Here is an 18,345-nt window from a genome sequence, read left to right as displayed (position 1 = left end):
TATTTAAGGCTTTCACTGTGAAAGGAAGCTCTATCCTATATCTCTGTATGATTTGCATAGTAAATAAGTTACATCCTACAGCAAAAGTATCCAATTTCACTGTCCATGGAAAGAGAGCGACCCCAATATATTTTAATTATTCAAGAGAAAGCATCAGAGGGTTGAGGAAGGAGGTTAAAGACATCCCTTATAGCGAGCTGCATCATCACACCATGGCTGCCTTCTTCAGCTACCAGCTTAATCAGTATTCTCCAGACAAAGTAGAAATTGCCCAGGCCACTGAAACACATTCATCTTGTGGCCATCTGTGACGTTACCCTCATTCATCACAAAGGTGGAGGGGAATTCAGCCCGGCCATGACTGTTCCTGATGAACTTTCCACACGTCTTTCCTCCGGGTAACAACCTGGCCTGTTGCAGAGAGGATAATAAACCAGTCGTGTTCAGCTCGAACTTGTACCAGACCACAAATCAAGACAGAATGTACAGCGCCGTGCTTACTTCTCTTTATTTATGACTCTTGGCACTGTTTTGCTGAAATATAAACTGTGACCTTGTGTTCTGCATGTTCTTTGACAACCTACTATGCAAATTATTTCAGATGAGATGTTTTTGTGCTGAGAAAAATCCGGACACTGCTTCAGCTCAACTTAATGGTGAGGCGCAGCGACTGCAGTCAGATGCATCCCCTCATGAGATAATTTAGCAGGTCTGCCGGTATTGTGAAGAGAACATCCGTTAGAGCTGCAGGAAGACCGGGGGTGCTGGGGACTGCAGCTCCTGGTCCAGCAGCCTGAAGTTCATGGCGCTTTTGTTGCTCTGTGACGTCTGCCCCAGGGAGTGGTAGAGCTGCGCCTGGAGGTAGTGGACGTCCCGAAGACGCTCCTTACAGTTCAGCTTGGAGAAATAGGACGCGGCCTCATTGAGACTGTCGGCAGCCAAAGCTGCAGAATGCACATCTGCTGGGAAAAAGCACAAAGCAGACAGTGAGATGGAGGAACATCCACACGTTCTGCTGCAGAGCAGCTCTAGAGGTTCAATGTTACCTAGAGGTCCTCGTCCTTTGAGCCTGAACCCAGCAACAGCCATGTGACAGCGAGCGGCCAGCAGCATGGCGCGGCCTTTGTCCATGACGGCTCCGTGGGCCAGGAGGGGCTCCATGGCTTCATGGAGAACACTCAGAGCCTGCTCAGGGATGCCCAGCATCAGCTAGAGAAAACATAATGGACATGGGTTTAGAAAAGTCAAAATGCTTTGAGTTGGTAAATTAAAGTTCAGAAAAAAATAAGAGTTTTGACTTCTAAGTAACAGTTATCAATAGTCATCAATCTAGGAAGCTCAGAAGTTGCACATAAATTTACCCCCGTTGTGGTTCCAATGCCACCTAATGCTGATCCAGTCAGATCATTTTTGCACAAAAATAATAAAACTTGGGTGATGATAGTATCACTGATTATTATAAAGAGGAAAAAAAAATATCACAATAGGGATTCAAATTTATTGTGACAATGATAAACTAACTAATGATGTTAGGAGAACCAGATAACCCAATATAGTTGGGAATGTTGGAGAACATGCTTTTTTTCCACAGTTGGTATTATGAAAGGATTATTAATAATGATCAATAAATGAAAATATACATATTCTGATGAGGCTTGTTTGTATGATTAGAAGCACCTTTATAAAATAACCAGGGCTGGGCAATAAATAGATTTTATCAATTAATTCAAATTTGCAAATTATGAAGATGTTTTTTTTTTTTTTTTTGCCAATGCACCCCTTGGGCCTCCATGTAACTTTGCACTATATGGGTCTTGAAAGGGTAAATTGTTTTGGTAAAAGCTTGCAATGTTGAATATATGTTTAGGAAAATATATTGTGGAAATACTCTAAAGAGGAAACTTTTTTACCCCAAGATGAGGCACTTTAATTTATTCACTTATTTTTATAAGTGAATTCACACAAGAGAAATAAAGTATTTTCTTAGATGTCTACTCAAACTAGCTCAGTGTAAAACCACTAGGTGCAAATATTAATTTTTTTGTCATTTACACTGGCAGAGCCTGCCATCATGTTTTATAAGCATGTTTCCCAGATTGTATTTGGTTGCGCTCTGAATTTAGGTCAACTCTCAGGCAAGATGATTGGGGAAAAAAACAAGTTTACAATTTTTTTTGCAGTTTGGTTTTACAAAATGAAGGGGAGAGAGAAAAAAAAATCTATTAATCTGATTGGGTAAAATAAAATCGGAGATTTTATTTTTAAGCCAAATCCCCCAGCCCTAAAAATAACCTTTAAGCAGGTTTTAAATTTACTTTTTATCAAGCCCACATTTATGTGATCAAAATATAGTTTTATTGGTCTGATGTAATATTCTAATCTTAAATGTTATGTTTTTGTCAGCTGTCTGCAGAAAATCACAATAATAAACAGAAATAAAGGCTTTAAAACATCAGTCTGTGTACCGGTAATTAATCTAAATAAAGTGTTTGACTTATCGTGAACTGAGTGTGTAAACTCTTCAATATTATCCTACTTTACTGAATGGGTCTGCATATCTGAAAATATGACTGAGCGCTATTTTTGTTTGCATTTCAGTGGACTACTTAATCTAGATCCTGCACTAAATAATGAGTAAGTTTGATTTTCTGACCTGCATTTATTCATATGAAACTGAAAACATGCAGTGAGACACTTGGTAAATACCTTCTAAAGTTATAGTTTGGTAATGGATAAAACAAAATACGGAGATGAAATAACGGGTAAATTTAGCTCAACCCTACTGTAAGTAGCATGTTGTAAATTGGCTTAGACACAGACAATGGGGTTGTTTGTCTACTGTTTTAATTAATTTAACTCATTTTAACTATGCTGGTGAAGATTCTCAGTCATCCAGGTCATGGTCATTCCAATAAAGTTTGAAAAACAAAACAACTGGACTTCTTTCTGAAGTTTGAAGACCTTTCTGCATAGGAAGCAAAACGTCTTCAACCTTCGAAAAATAGTCCAGTTGTTTTGTTTTTGTTTAATATTTTTGGAATAATTTTAACAACTTAAAGTTTGAAATTCAATGTCATTATGGACTTGCTATTTTAGCATTGTGACTTTGTTACGGCAGCATCAAGTAGAACTACTTTAAGTATTTTGGTACTATACTATTTTTTCATGCATGCATCTATGAGTCGTTTTTAGCTTTGCTGTTTGTGTTACATGTGTAGCTTCTTCTGTTACTTTTGCAGGTTCGTTTTCTTAAGCGGCCATCAGATGCGCAAATTAAACGCAGAATTACTGCCAGTCACACAAGCCTTCTTATTTCCAACTTCATTTAAAATTAGACAAACACTAACACGTTCTAAATATGCAAATCCTCAATTTTCCCTGCAGATTTATTAGACAGGTCAATGAAGCTCAAATCACACCAGCTCGTACTGGAAATAGCTACAATCACATCCTTACAAGCCTAAAATCCTGTAAATCAGTCTGCTTCTGATTTGAGCCAATGGCTGGCAGCTTTTATTTCGCATTAACACCTCCCACGTTGCACGGGAAGCTGTTGACGGATGAACGCTGTAACGGGCTCTCTTGTTGTGGCTGACCTGAGTGAAGGCCAGATGAAGGATGGTCTCTGAGGCCAGGGACTGTAGGTGGTGCTGCCTGGCCAGAGCCAAGGCCTGCAGGAGGAGAGGAAGAGCTGTGGAGAAGCTGGACGACTCCCAGTGAAGCTCAGCGGTGGACAGCATCACTCTGGTTGGCACGGCAAGAAGAAGGGACGCAGGCAATAGTTAAAACACAACCTATGCTCAGTTCTGGAAATGTTGAAGTAGCCATTTAAAATCTCATGGAGGACCACGTTTGATGCATGCCCTCTTTGCACTGCAGACTAATACAAGCAGAAATAATCGAAGAACACGATAAGAACCTGATGATTATCTCTGTGCATTTGGTCTTCTCACAGTGAGCCTGCAGCTGCTGTAGGATGCTGTATGCCTCTGTGCTGCGGTTCAGCGCTTTCAGAACAATTGCTTTCCTGTCAATAAACACACGTTAACTACTGCAGCACACATGACAGTCCTGTGAAACAGCGGAAGCAGAACTGACATTGTGTGCGTTCGGTGTTACCTGTACAGTCCCTCTGTTTTGTTTAAAGCAGACATGGCCTTTACCAGCGGCTCGGCTACATGATACTTCCTGTTGTTCATGTGCCTCTCAAACTGGATTTTCAGGTCACAAAGCATCCAGAGCTGAAGACAGGATCAAGATAACGTTAATGAACAATAGTTTGCACATTTACTCACACATACAGCTCAATAAATGAAAGGAACTCCCAATCAGAGGATAATATCAAGTCATTTAAACTTCACTTCAGCAGTGAAGGGGCAGGTAATCAGTGTCGGCTGTTCTGGTCTTAATCAAATTAACAGATGCATTAATGGGGCAACAACGAGACAATCCCAAAAAGAGGTATGGTTTTGCATTTTTTCACTACTGTTCAGTAGTGTCCCATTTGGGCTGGATCAGTCACTGCAGGTAGCATGAGGCAATACCTGGACCCTGCAGAGCTTGATCAGGCAGTCCAACTCCACCAGGATGGCACGTCAACATGGGCCACTGCCAGGCGGCTTGCTGGATCAACCAGCACTGCCTCAAGAGCATAGAGGAGGCTCCAAGAGACGGGCACTTACTCTAAGAGAGCTGGACAGGTCTGTTGGAGGACCATCAGCCAGGACCGGTATCTGCTCCGTTATGCAAGAAGGATCTGGATGAGTTCTGCCAGAGCCCTAGCGTGACCTCCAGCTCGTCACTAGTGTGAATGTCTCTGACCAAACCATTAGAAACAGACTTCATGAGGGTGGCCTGAGGGCCTGATGTCATCTAGGAGGCGCTGAGCTCACTGCCCGGCACCGTGGAGCTCGACAGGCATTTCCCAGAGGACACCAGAACTGGCAGGTCGGCACTGACGTCCTGGTCTTTTCACAGATGAGAGCCGAGTCTCTCTGAGCCCATGTGACAGAGGTGAAAGGGTCTGGAGAAGCTGCGTTGAACGTTACGCTGCCTTCAGCACTGCTCAGCATGATCGGCGTGGTAGTGGGTCAGTGTTGGTCTGGGGAGGCATATCCATGGAAACATAAACAGACCCATACAGGGAACATGATAGCACCCGGGCCCCCATTAGGTACTGGGATAAAATGCCTAGACCCATTGTTAGACCCTTCACTGGTGCAGTGGGTCCTGGGTTCCTCCTGGTGTGTGCTAATGCCCATTCCTCATGTGGCAAGAGCATGCAGTCAGATCCTGGAGAAGAAATTAATACCACTGGGCTCTACACTCCCCTGACCTTAATCCAACAGAGCATCTCAGACATCATGTTTAGGTTCCTCTGACGCCAACAGGTTGCACCTAGACTGTCAAAGAGCTCAGGATTCAGAAAGGAGCTACTCCTGGGTACCATCCGTCACCTTATAAGGAGCGCTCCTTATGTTCTCAGGCATGCAGCATGCGGGGGCCACACTAACTACTCAGTAGCATTCGGAGTTGCTGCAATGACAATTTAGGAATCTGGACTAGCCTTCAGCCTCCGTTTTTCACTTCCACTTTCTCTGTGACGTCAGATTAAGCCCTCTGTGGGTTCGTCGTTTTGCTTTTCATCAAATGAAGTGGCATCCTGTTGCTCCCAGCACGTTAGCCGTTCCATATCAGTGCAGAGATCCAGAAGGATTTCTGCACTGATGTGATCTGATGTGTTTTCAAAGTCTTCCTTAATTTTTGTTTTATTAGAATAGTAGCTGAAGTGATCTGAACAAATCTTCACCTCTGCACTACATAGCCATTATTTAACACATTAGTGCAATACCGAAGTGGAGAAAAACTACCTTTGAATGTTGTGTGTGAGGAGGAAACTGATCTTTCAGATGCTGGAAGATCTCTGACGTTGCATTGTACAGGCCCTGCATAAAAAAAAAAGGCAGAAAGGAGAACCAGTCCAGTGTTAGGTTTCCCCCAGCAGCTGGAAACAAGAGCTGTTTAACATTTATAACCTCTATTTACAACCAGAAGAAAATACAGCTGTCCAGCGAGCATCGGGACGGAAAGCAGGGACCCCAGATGTTTACCTGTTCAGCGTGCAGCTCGGCCAGGTGGCACAGAGCCACAGCGAAGGCCTCCGTGTTGTTCTGGTGGACCCCAAAGTTAACCGGCTCCAGGCTGCTCATGTTGAGAAGAAGCTGGGCCTGCTGCAGCGCCATGGTGCTGCAAAGTAAGGCAGGTCACATTAAAGACAAAAACAGCTTGCTTTAAAAAAATAAAAAACACAAAAAACGTGGGCCAAGGTACAACATGAGCCTAGTATTAGTAGAGACAGGTGTGTGTAAATATTAGAGCCAGTATGTCTCATTTTGAAAACGCGTGGATTCGACTGTGAAATCGACTTTAAATCCAAACTTGTGCGCCTAATCCTAGTTTCCTGAAATCACTGAAGCTGTCTTATGATCGTTCTCTACTGTAAAAAGCACCTTTCCATAAATCAGTAAAAGGCCAAAAGTACCGTTGCATGTTCTGCCCCTGATGGCTGCATGTGAACTACTGACCAGAACCCTGTTAACCCAGGCATAAGACACTGGTTTTACTTTAAAGTGAATGCACCAGAGCCTGTGGGCTGGCGAGCAGAACCGCGGCGTGTCGGGGGGGCACAGCGTAGAGCCTGACCTCTTTCCGTACATCCTCCATATGGACGTGGTCTGAGCCAGGCTGATCTCGATCAGCTCCGACAGACTGTGCTTCCAGTGCAGGATCTCCGTGTCCTTCAGCGCGTCCATCAGCTTGTGTGCAGCCTTACCCTGCATCGCCCCCTGCTGGACCAGAGACTGAATGTCCAGCGATCCCAGGTACTACAGGGGAGAGGAGAAGAGTGAGACGTGCTGGATAAGGCTCAACAGACACCTATGCATTATGTAAAGCATAACACAACAGGAACGTGGATTTCAGGTGGGGGGAAGTGACCTCAATATGAACGACCGGAACCGGTTGGGTTACTCACGAAACGTTTCTTGCACAAACAAGGGAGAAACTGGATACACTGTATGTTCGCAGAACAACAGCTGATATGGAGCCGCGCCTTTGCTTTTCAAACATTTACAATAGCTTTGGGTTACTTGGCATTAGAGAGACACTTAAACCTAGTGATGTTCAACAACGAAACTTTCAAAGAGAGAAATTATTTCACCTTTTTGATCCGTGCGTGTGAAATTCTTCAGATCTGACCAGAAGCATATTTTCTAACCCAACAGCACGGCGACTATGAGAATCAGATCGTGTGAGTTGAACTGACTTTTGCTAAAATAACCTGCGGTGGGTGCAGGGAAGATGAGGGATAACCTGAACACATATTACCTCCAGCGACGGCTGCTGAACCAGCACACCAACAGCGAAGCCGCTTTGAAACAAGCAATTCTCGACTTGATCCGAGTGCAAACGAACACGTGGGTGTCGCATCTGAACCAATAGGCTGCTAATTAGCTGCTAAAGGAGGCCGTGGGGATAAGTTTTTATGGCAGACAAGAACAAACACTTTGACGTGTCTGAACTGCATGTGCTGACAAAAAAAACAGGCAGTGTGTGGAAAAGTTAATCTGGCATGTGATCTGTTTAGCAGTAAAACGCTCCTGACGCTGTAGTAAAAAGGTTCTTTGCAAGTTGAAACATGGAACATTTTTCTGGACTTTCTGGATTTTCTTACAACAGGGTAAGAAAATCTCAACTTCAACTTGTGCTAATGTGTAACGTCCCAATTCTAAAGGAAAAACGTAAGTAGAAACAGAATACAATTACTTGCTAATCCTTTTTGCCCAATTTTTCAATTGAATCCTTTATAGAGACAAGATATTTAATGTCCAAATTGATAAATGTCATTGTTTTGCAAATATTCACTCATTTTGACTATGATGCCTGTGATACGTTCAAAAACCCTGGGAGACGGGCAGGTTTACCGCTGTGTCACATCACCTTTTAACAACACTCAATAAGTGTGTGGGAACTAATTCAGGGTTTATACAGGAATGAGTAACTCTAATTTAACGCTCTTTTAATGCTCTTAGAAATAATTTTAATGCCATCAACAAGTACCCATGACCTGTGCAGGTGGCTTGGGATTATCTTGCTGAAATAAGAAGGAACGTCCCTGAAAAAAAAACAACAACGTTGCTTTGATGGCAGCATATGTTGCTCCAAAACCTGGATGTACCTTTCAGTGTTAATGGCGCCTTCACAGATGTGTAAGCTACCCACGCCATGGGCACTAATGCCCCCCCACTACCATTACGGATGCTGGCTTTTTAACTTTGCGCTGATAATCCAGATAGTCCTTTTCCTCTTTGGCCTGGATGACATGATTTCTAAAAACAATGTGAAATGTGGACTCATCAGACCACAGCACACTTCTTCACTTACAAGCACTTCCAGTTCAGTTTATTCATGTAGCCCTTTTCCACTGATGGAGAAATGCTACAAGGAGGCCGCTTCATTAGTTTGCACCATGAAGTCCTCTTCCATATTGATGACCAGACACTACACTGTGGGAGTGTGTGTGTGTGTGCGCATCCTCAATAACCACTGCATCCATCTCCATAATGTATTCTATAATACATAGTTATGCAGTTTTATCAATAACCAAATGAATCCTAATCCAGAAGCAGCTGTGATTGCTGCTGGAGACTTTAATCACTTTGAGTTAAAAGCTGTGCTCCCCAAATTCCATAAATTCATCAGGTTCCCGACCAGAGACGACATTATATTAGATCAGCTATACTGCAACATCCCAGGAGCATAAAACGCTGCTGCGTCACATCTCTGTGGACCTGATCCCTGCGTACAAACCACTGATCTGCAGAACCAGACCCGTGATCAAAACCCAAAAGGTGGTCAGAGGGCCCGGTGGTGCCGGTGTATGGCAGCCTCACCTCTGTCAGTCTGCCCCAGGGCAGCTGTAGCTACTAACATAGCTCACCACCGTCAGGGTGTGAATGTGGGTGTGAGTGGGTGAATGACTGAACTGTAGTGTGAAGCACTTTGGAGGTCGTCAAGACTAGTTAAAGCGCTATACAAGTACAAGCCATTCACCATTTACCAAAAGGTTTGGACTGAAGAGCCCTGCTCAGCTTTACAGGACTGCTTTGAAAACACAGACTGGGGAGTGTTTACACAGGGCGTTGATTTACAGAGTTACATATCATCTGTGCTGTCATATATTTACTTCTGCACTGATGCTGTCCTACCCACACAGACAACCAGTATTTCCTAACCAGAAACCATGGACAGCTCAGCGTGGTCCCTGCTGAAGGCCCAGGATTCAGATCTGGAGACAGACCGGCCGACAGCAGGGCTAGAAGTGAGCTGAAAAAGGCCTCCAGAAGGCAAAGCAAAGGTACAAGCAGCACAGCCTGATTATCTCCAGCACTCTGCTCCTGAATCAGTGACTTCCTCACCTACAGGCCCCATGGGCTGAGGATAGGGAAACGCACATCTGCCCCATTGTTCCTCAACACAGGAACGCCACAGGGTTGGGTCCTCAGCCCTGCTCTCTTCATCCTTTTCACCCAGGGCTGTTCTGCTGTCCATCCCACAAACACAGTGGTGAAGTTCCAACAAAGAGGGTCCAACAACGGCTCCTTTCTCAGGAAGTAGAAACGGACTGGACTTTCCACTAAACTGCTAAAAACCTTTGTAGAGCTACTAAAGAAAGTATTTTGTGACTGAGCATAACTGTGTGGTATGGAAGCTGCAGAGAGCAGGAGAGGAAAGATTTAGCACGGGGGGTGAGGACCAGCAGAGGGGATTGTGGGATGCAGTCCACAGAACCTAGACACGGTTTATGCTGCAGGAGGCCAGAAAAGGGCCAGACGTATTACCACAGATCCCACCCACCCGGGCAATGCACAATTAGTCCCACTAACATCAGGGAAACAATTCAGGAACATTAAATCAAAAACTAGCAGACTTAAAAAAACAGCTTCTTTCCCCAAAGGTGTGAGGGCTATCGCCCCCCTGCTGAAAACCAACAAACCACCAGTCCAGTAATCTGTTTCATGCCAAAAAAACACTTCCGGTTCCACAAGTTCCTGATCTGATGTAAATGAAATCATCTATACGGCCTTTTAGTTGCACATTTGCATTTGCACACTTCAATGTCACAGTGACTGTTTGTTTAGGCATCCATGCAAATTTATTGTGTGATTTTTTTTACTTGGAAATGAGTTCATTAGTTGCTAAAGACTATATACATGCAAAAGCCCCTCAGGGACTGATGTAGGCCAATGCAATCAACTTGTTAAAAAACAAAATAAAAACGAAGATCATGTCTTGTTGTGTCTGCGAGTTGCGTGTGTTTATGTGCATTCTGAGCCGGTGTCTGCCTCACCAATGATTTCATTATGGTAAAACATTACGACAATACAGATTTTTGATAAAGTGGCAATCCAGGCTCTAAGGAGAGTCATGAGGCCCAGGATTCTGCAGGAGACCCAGATGGTTAAACCTATCCATGCTTTCCACCAGCAAGAAAGACAACCACCTCAATACTCCCATTGCTCTCCATTGGATGTTTGGTGCTACTGTTATATCCATGCAAAAGAGGTGCAGTAACATGAAAAGAGTGCTGCAGCCTTTAGGTTATGTCTTCCAAGACAGACACAGGCGCGCAGTCAACACTCCCCCGTTCTAGAGTCAAACCCCCATGTAGTCAAACATACATGTAGACTCTGCTTCACTGAGGAACAGCGTGGGGAGCTAAATAATATCAAGTCTATTATTGAGCATGAGCCCAAAACCTAGGGCATAACAGCAGCATGTGTAATTAAGGATAATTCTTTGGTGATGCTTGTAATGCAGCCATGACTGTGGGTGAGTCCAGCTCGCTCTCTCCATCCCCAGCGGTTTCCTCCGCTCTCTTCCCTCACCGTCTAAGTGGAGGCGGGTGGCGGCGTTGACTCGGGCGTGCGGCTTCGAGTTTCTTTGCCACGAGCCCTTAGCAGTAGCCGCCTTGGGCTGAGGATTGGAGGCCGTTTGGGTCTGAGCCCTAGCTTGAGTTCAGGGTTAGAACCAAAACACGTAGGAAAGGTGAACAGCTGTTTGTTTCATGGACAAAGGGTTGTCTAGGTAAGCCTGTGTCGAATGTTTCACTGACAGACAAGGCTGGTGGCGAGTATGAGGAGTTCCTCATTGTGAGACACTCACTCATGCTACTCAGAGAACCTGGGGAACAAAAGTAACCTAAAACTTTCCAAAAGTTTGTTTGGAAATATAAAAGTTAAAGGTATACTATGCAACCGGGGTTGATTTTCCAGCAAGGCTCCCCCCAGAGGGTGAAAGTAAAAGTGCACTGTTGTAAAGATGCTCAGCTGTTCTGGTTCCTCCGTCAAGCCAGGCGCGGTTGTTTTGAGCTTAGCAGACAGGCGAACGCAACGAAAAGTCGATAAAAACGGCAGTACAAACAATGACTAATACAGTGAAAGTATGAACATCAAGCTTCCCGCCGCGGCCGCCTCGCCAGTTTTATTATTATTATTATTATTATTATTATTTTTATTTTTTTTTTTTTTATGTTGGCGAGACGCCACCGCTTCGCCAAGCCGCAGCCGCGGTAGTGTCTCGCCAACATAAAAAAAAAAAAAAAAAAAAGATAATAATAATAATAATAATAATAATAATAAAACTCGATATGCTTGCATGTTTATTTGACGTTAACACGCGGTTCTCTGTTGTTGCTTTCGCGCGTGCATATAGTGAATGGCATGGCAAAAACACATGGAGTTCTCGCCGTAAAGCGAGACTTCTGTGTGTGCGGGCCGAGGGCTCTTGCAATTGCGGTATTTCCCCCACACACCCCCAGGGTGGCCGAGAAAACCTTTATTCGACCTGAAATGACTCATTTAATCATCCAAAACGGTATGGAACACATTAATTAACTGAAAAATGTTGCATAGTATGCCTTTAAGTTAAGCTTGGAAACATACAACCAAATTCTGATCCTTGCGTGTCCAGACATTTAAGATTGGCATTTTCTAACAAAACAACTCTGCTGCTGGTAAAAATGACAGGTAAAAATAATGGCAAGACATATCATATAGTAGGAAAGTTCCCATTAATACTACACATTAAGTTTGATCATTAACCTGGTACAGAGGTTTTCACTGAGCATACTGCGGGTTCAGAGTCAAAGTGAATCTATAACCTATAAAACAGCCAACGCCGCACTCATTAGTGTCACTAATGAGCGCGATCTTCACCGAAAGGTCGTGTTGCACTCACCGGCAGGCAGAAATGAGCGGCCATTTTCACTGAATCCTGAGTCAACACCGTGCTTTCGGAGCCTTTCATCTGTTCCAGCGTGTAGAGCCAGCTCTGGCGGGGAAAACTTTGATGTAATTATCAAACTTCCCAGGCGACATTAATGTGAACATAACACAAAGCTGCATGTTTTACCAGACAGTGCTGCAGGCACACGTGGTCGTTGGACTCCTGGGCGATGCGGATGGCTTCCTGTAGAGCCAGATCGGCCTGCTGACTAAAAGGACAACAGATTTGGGTTAAACGCGTCATCCTGCCACACAAACCGACACTCGGGTGTGGCGCGTACTAGTGGCCGAAGCGGCAGTGCAGGCTGGCCAAGTTCAGAGCAGCGTAGCGGAGACTTCGGCCGTAGCCCTCGTCTCCGTTGCTCTTCCCCTCGTTGCCGGACAGGATGAGGCGGTCGAAGTAATGCAGGAGGCTGTGAGCGGAGAGGAAGATGTCCTGGACCCTCATGCTGTTCAGGTAGTTCAGGTAATGCTGTTGATGGGAGGAGGAGCAAAGAGCCGCTTTAGGATCACTGACGCTCACTTCGGATCAGGCAGGGGTCAGATTTCTAGGGAGTGAAAACTTTTAGTAAAAATATCCCTTTTTCAAAGTATATAAATAGAATTATTCCACAAAAATGAATAAGACGATCCAATGTATGAAGTTTATGTCTGTTTCACAATAAACAATATAAGATATCTCCAAACTTGTAGGCATGTGCTGTAAATCAAGTGGATCCCTGAGACTGCTGGGAGAGGTTCTGATGGACCTCACCGCTTCTGCAAAGTCCGGGTTGAACTTCAGCATGTTGTTGAGCTCTTCCTGCAGCGCCGCCGGCTTTAGGGCTTTGTTCTCATCGTTCTTCAGAAGATAAGCCTGCAGAGGAGTGGTCCCAGAATCAGAGAGCGAGCTTTAATGCTGCCATAGCGCGTCTGGGTCTGACAGATCCCCCAGAACAAAACTACCAACAGCATTTCCTCTAGACTTTGCCCAGACTCACCTGTCTTGCAAGAAAATACTCAGCTTGCTTTTGAGAGAGGGGCCCCCTGCTTGGCGCATTGTCAGATCTAAAACAGACACACAATCTGGTGTTATCTGCTTTCAAAGATATCGAAGTGTAAGGTCTATAGATTTTGGGATGCGGGTGAATAAAACAAACCAGCTGGGTAGACTCAGGCCCTAAAACAGCATTGCTTACCGAAGCTCGGACTCAAGCAGCGGGGCGTCCGCCCTGTCCCCGACAGTGTCCTCAGTGCTGGTGAGGTCCATGTCCGAGTCATCTGCAGCCAGCGCGGGCAAACTGTCGCCGGGCTTGGAGAAGTGACTGTGATAATAGTGCTGCAGGGACTTGTACAGCTTGTAAACCTGACTGAAAGACAGCTTGTTGTACGCCAGCAGCATGTGCCTCATAAAAAGTCCTACAGGGAAGACAAGTTATTGGGAAATGCAGGGTTCCCTGAGGAAAACAAGGCGGTTTGACTAGAGCTAAAGGGCCGTCAGACGACAAGGTTTACTCACCCACAACGCTGGTTTTATAAGCCTCCGAATCAAAAGCGGTGAATGGAGTGGGGAGGGTGGAGAAAAAGTACTCCATATCTTTCAGCTCTCCGTCTGCCATTTCATGCAGCCTTCAAGGATTAGAAAAAAAAGCCATATCAGCGAAACTCTGCAGACTCTTTCCCCATTAAAGAGGATTTCTATACTAAGCCGACTATGAAACCTTTATAGATGACTTTTTTATCTGCTTGACAAATTATGATATAAAAGAAATCTGAAGTTAGTACTCAATTCACCCGTGTGCTTAAGGGCTATTGGGACATCTGGACCTAACTGGACCAGTGCTGTCAGACTAAGATTATAGTCTGTATAGGCAGTATAGGCTAAAAGGTATCACAGTATAGTGTGCCTTATAGAAAGCAAAGAAACCAGCAGGGTGTTTATCTTCAGCTGATCAGAAGAGGTTTGCTGAGAGGAGGGATAAAACCAGGCTGATGCCAAACCTCCACCTGACCGTTTCCAGTCCACTTTGTGGACTGGAAACGGTCAGGTGGAAAGTGGACTGCTGGACTAAGGAGGGGACTATTTTTATTTTTTGTCAAACAATCGCAACAATCTTTGAGAACCCAATTCGTTTTCAGGTAATTATTAACTGCTGAAGTGGGACTTGTCAACACATGCCAAAAAAAAAAAGTGTTCACTGTTTAAATGTACAGAATGTACAGAAACCGAACAAGGCACACTCAGGTGACAAAGTTGAGAGAAAAGCAAAGGAAGACAGCAGCATGAAGTAACAGTTTTAATTTTAACAATAAAGAATACCACTTGAAGGCTGAGGTTATTTCAGTAGGATGCTGTCCACTTTGATGGACTTTTTCTAATTTGTCTGGGGACAGAGTTATGCTTTTACATGGGGGTTAAACTTTACACATGTATGAGTCACACTTTAAGCTCCCTCCAGTACTTCTCAATAGGAGGACAGCTCCAGAAAACGTGAGCATGGTTCGCAACCCTTTACCCCGCCAGCACTGTACGGCGATACTTCATTTGACCTGGTGTTCTAAAATATCACAGTTTTTCCACCCAAGCTCCCTCCTTGTTAAAGAATACGTTACTTTCCACATTTGTTGGTTTGTAGCATCCCAGTCTTCTTCTGTTAACTCTACATTTGCTTCTTTTTCCCATTTCTGTTTTAAACATGGTGTTAGGGTGAAAAATGGATCACGATAGAAGCCTTTCATATCAGTCGATATCGATAGTTGTTTAGTTAACTATTTGAAACAAGGCTCTGGGGAAAAAATAAAAGTATACTGTAACCCTAACCCTATTTAAATGTAACCTTTAACCTTTAAAACAGGTCAGCCCTCCTATCAACCTTGCTTAGTTTTGCCGGGAGAGGTTGTGAGGCTAAATCCTTTCCTCTGCATAAATCCCCCAGAATATCATGTGGATCTGAATCGGAGTTCAGTGGAATTAGTGACCATTTTGTCTGACATATTTTTTATTGATATTGATCAGGTTTCAATTGCGATATGTATTGATATTTTTCAAACTTTGTATTCCTGCACATAACTTTGAAATCAATTTCTTATTTATTTTCAACTGGTATGCTAAGATAAACCTTTTTATTCTATCAGATCCACCCTCAGTATTATCTTTCATTGTGTTCTGCTCTAAATAATGGCTAAAAAAAATCCTGATTTATCCTATGATTTCTGCAAAACTTTTACTTATTGTTTTCTTATAGTTCCGTTTATGCTTGCAAAAACGTAAACCAGGTCAATCCATTGTATATTTTTACTTTTAATTTTATTTTAAATGTGAAATAGCATAATATTAATCTGCATAGCCCAATTGATGTGAAATTACATCAAGTGGTACACTAGATTATCAATTTGAAGATTTTATTCAGTGTCTTATTAAAAAAAATGACAATTTGTCGTTTTCAACTGGTTTTGTTATATTAGTTTTATTAAATAACAGAATCTGAACATAAACCTCTATAATTACCAAACCAGTCCTAATCTACACCTCTTCTTTTAAACCTAAAATTTGGGTTGACTCCCTGCAGAGTATAAGCAACTAACATTGTTTACCTTTACAACTCGGTGTGCATAACTGAGCCTGACTGCAAATAAATAAACAGTCTCTGTCCGTGGGACTACAGCCACTCACTATGCATTAATCTGGCCTACATGCTGCTGTCTCACGTTTAAAACACAAGATCTGAATTATTTAATTAGGACCACATGGCTTTATAGCGTGTTGTTGGCGACATGGAGTCACAAATTCAACAACAGAGCCGGCCAGGAGGAAAAGGAGGCAGCCGACCTGAGCTTAACTGCATATGCGGTCTGAGGACAACACTCCTCCACGGTCTTCAGGAACTGATCGAGAGTCAGGTCCGGACCCTGCGGACGAGGACAGCAGAGACACGGTGAACCACACTTGCAGCACAACGCCAGACACAAACAAATCTGGGCTGGTTAAGCAGAACCTGCTGGAGGGGCAGGATGAGCTTGTTGAGCCGCCTCCTCTCCGGCAGGGTGATCTTAGAAGAGGACATCTCATAGAGCAGCGCCAGCACGGAGATCTTATACGGAGACACCCAGTCTTTAATGCCGAACACATTAGCGTGCACCACCCCGTTGGTCATCATGGGGTTGAAATACAAACTTTCATGGACACTCGCCATCCTCGGGCGGCTTTAAGCGGGCTAAAGGCTAACCTAAAGGCAGCTCGGTGGCTGAGGGAGTAAGCTAGCACCGAGCTCCGTTAGCGTTAGAAAAGTAGTTCAAAAAGGGCAAAATTAACTCTGTGTCCATTTTAAAGAGCCTCCAACAAGAAGACCTTGGCGAAAAAACGCGGAGATATTTCAGCCTCGTAACATAAACTGTTTCATCTTCCAAATATTGACACACGGCGGCTGTTTAGCTTTCAAACCGCCCTCCTTTTGTCGCCTGAAAGAGACGTCATCAAAACGCCAGGAATACGTCAGCGCGTCCGCCGTACAGTGCCAAGTGCACTTTGGAAAATGATTAATGCGTGCTTGTCGGATACAGTGCTTACATGGTTAAAGAAAAACTAAGATTTGCATTCAGCTGATTTAGATAACACATTTTCCTATGTTCTGATATATGGTTGATTTTATTCCTGGTAATGGGACGATGGAGACAAAACTCAACGATGTCTGCAGGGGCGACAGTTGGAGTTCGCCCTGGTGCCGAAGAGTTGTTCAATCCCCCGTTTAATTTTATATCCGAAAGTATAAGAAGGTGCTTATTGTTTTATTAATAATAACTACGATTGGTATATTTCTGCATATGATCAACAAATATAATTGTGACTACTACTAAGAATAAAAATAATAAAACTTATTGTAATAATTGTAATTATAAATGCAATTCTAATATTCTACCTAACTACCTTTCTATCATGCACTCTAAGAGACATTCAACCTCGTCTACCACTAAATCTGACTAAACATTTCCTGTTTTAGGTTGCAATTACTAAAATTATTTGTTAATTTGTTAAACCACAATACTGAGACAGATCATTTTCTCTGTTTTTTTTATACCTTTTTCAAGGTCAGCAGTTCTTACCTTTTATTGCCTTTTAAACCATATGACTCTGGTCAAACATTCTGGATTTTCTTCCAAAACCTTCCCACAATAGCAGAACCAGCAGAACTGGTGTAACTAAGTCAGGTTTGTAGGCCTCCTATAGCTCACTCACAATTTTATAGCTCTGCACACAACTCCACTCCACAATATTAACTTCTGTTGTCCTTGTGCCACTTTGTTAATAATTTGGTAGTATGCTTAGGGTCATTGTCCCCAGTTTTGCCAACACATTCATTTCCTGTTTTGAAATGCCATCAAAATGTTTATATAATGTTATTTCCTTGTGATGCCACCGTGAACACCCACACGACTTGCCACGCTCGTACTTCATTCTAATGATGTTTTTAGGCTTGCAAGTTTCTCCCCACAAACCCGAACAAAATTCTCTTTCAGTTTCATCAGATCACCAGGAAGTCTAGTGTTTGTGCCTGAATGTATTTACAAACTGTAATCTGCCTTTTTATGTAGTGGTTTCTTCTTTGCCAAGAGGCTTTTCAGCCCATGTCGATACAGGACTAGTTTGACCATGGATGACACTCTTTTACCTGCTTCAGCCAGTATCCTCACAAGATGTTTGGCTTGTACAACACACTCCTCCCTGGGGCCCAGGAACTATCCGCTTTCCTGAATGGTCTGATGGCTGGAGTGTCTCAGTGTGGTCATGCCACCATATAATTGGTAGAACAGACGGATGTGGTGCCTTCATGTTTCTGGCAATTGAACCCTAGATTTGAGGAGGTCCACAATTCTCTTCCTGATAGAGAGCCTGGCTGTTTTCATCCTGTTTTTCCATGATGTCACACAAGGAAGTGTTTGAAGTGTTCCTTGACACACATCTACAAGTCTGCCTCCAGTGACCGCAAATCCTGAGAATGAACCTATCAGAGTTTACAAAATCATG

At 43.6% G+C, this 18,345-nt stretch overlaps 1 protein-coding gene and 1 long non-coding RNA gene across 2 annotated transcripts; one reads left to right on the top strand and one right to left on the bottom strand.

The window, feature by feature from the left end:
* Window positions 1-490: 490 nt before the first annotated feature.
* Window positions 491-16,516, bottom strand: anapc5 (anaphase promoting complex subunit 5). The gene is made up of 17 exons (XM_012849476.3): window positions 16,319-16,516; window positions 16,153-16,232; window positions 13,843-13,952; window positions 13,523-13,742; window positions 13,325-13,391; window positions 13,099-13,200; window positions 12,626-12,816; window positions 12,472-12,553; window positions 12,298-12,390; window positions 6,703-6,884; window positions 6,111-6,246; window positions 5,871-5,945; window positions 4,120-4,241; window positions 3,920-4,027; window positions 3,597-3,744; window positions 1,047-1,209; window positions 491-959 (listed from the first exon to the last, which is right to left on the bottom strand). The coding sequence occupies exons 1-17, from the start codon at window positions 16,514-16,516 to the stop codon at window positions 739-741; spliced, it is 2,298 nt and encodes a 765-aa protein (XP_012704930.1). The 3' UTR covers window positions 491-738.
* LOC118565026 lies at window positions 7,891-10,079 on the top strand. Its single transcript, XR_004932122.1, has 2 exons — window positions 7,891-8,909; window positions 9,125-10,079. It is a non-coding gene; the product is annotated as an uncharacterized LOC118565026 (long non-coding RNA).
* Window positions 16,517-18,345: the final 1,829 nt, after the last annotated feature.

This window comes from Fundulus heteroclitus, chromosome 12 (assembly GCF_011125445.2).
Source record: "Fundulus heteroclitus isolate FHET01 chromosome 12, MU-UCD_Fhet_4.1, whole genome shotgun sequence".
NCBI classification, from domain to species: Eukaryota; Metazoa; Chordata; class Actinopteri; order Cyprinodontiformes; family Fundulidae; genus Fundulus; species Fundulus heteroclitus.
This window is presented reverse-complemented; position numbering and strand designations above follow the sequence as displayed.

Coding starts and splice junctions, on each gene's coding strand:
- anapc5 (XM_012849476.3), bottom strand. CDS start 16,516: ATGGCGAGTGTCCATGAAAGTTTGTATTTCAACCCCATGATGACCAAC. Junction 13,201..13,324: donor AGTATTTTCTTGCAAGACAG/GTGAGTCTGGGC, acceptor ACTCCTCTGCAG/GCTTATCTTCTGAAGAACGA. Junction 6,885..12,297: donor CCGCTCATTTCTGCCTGCCG/GTGAGTGCAACA, acceptor TCTCCCCTGTAG/TACCTGGGATCGCTGGACAT.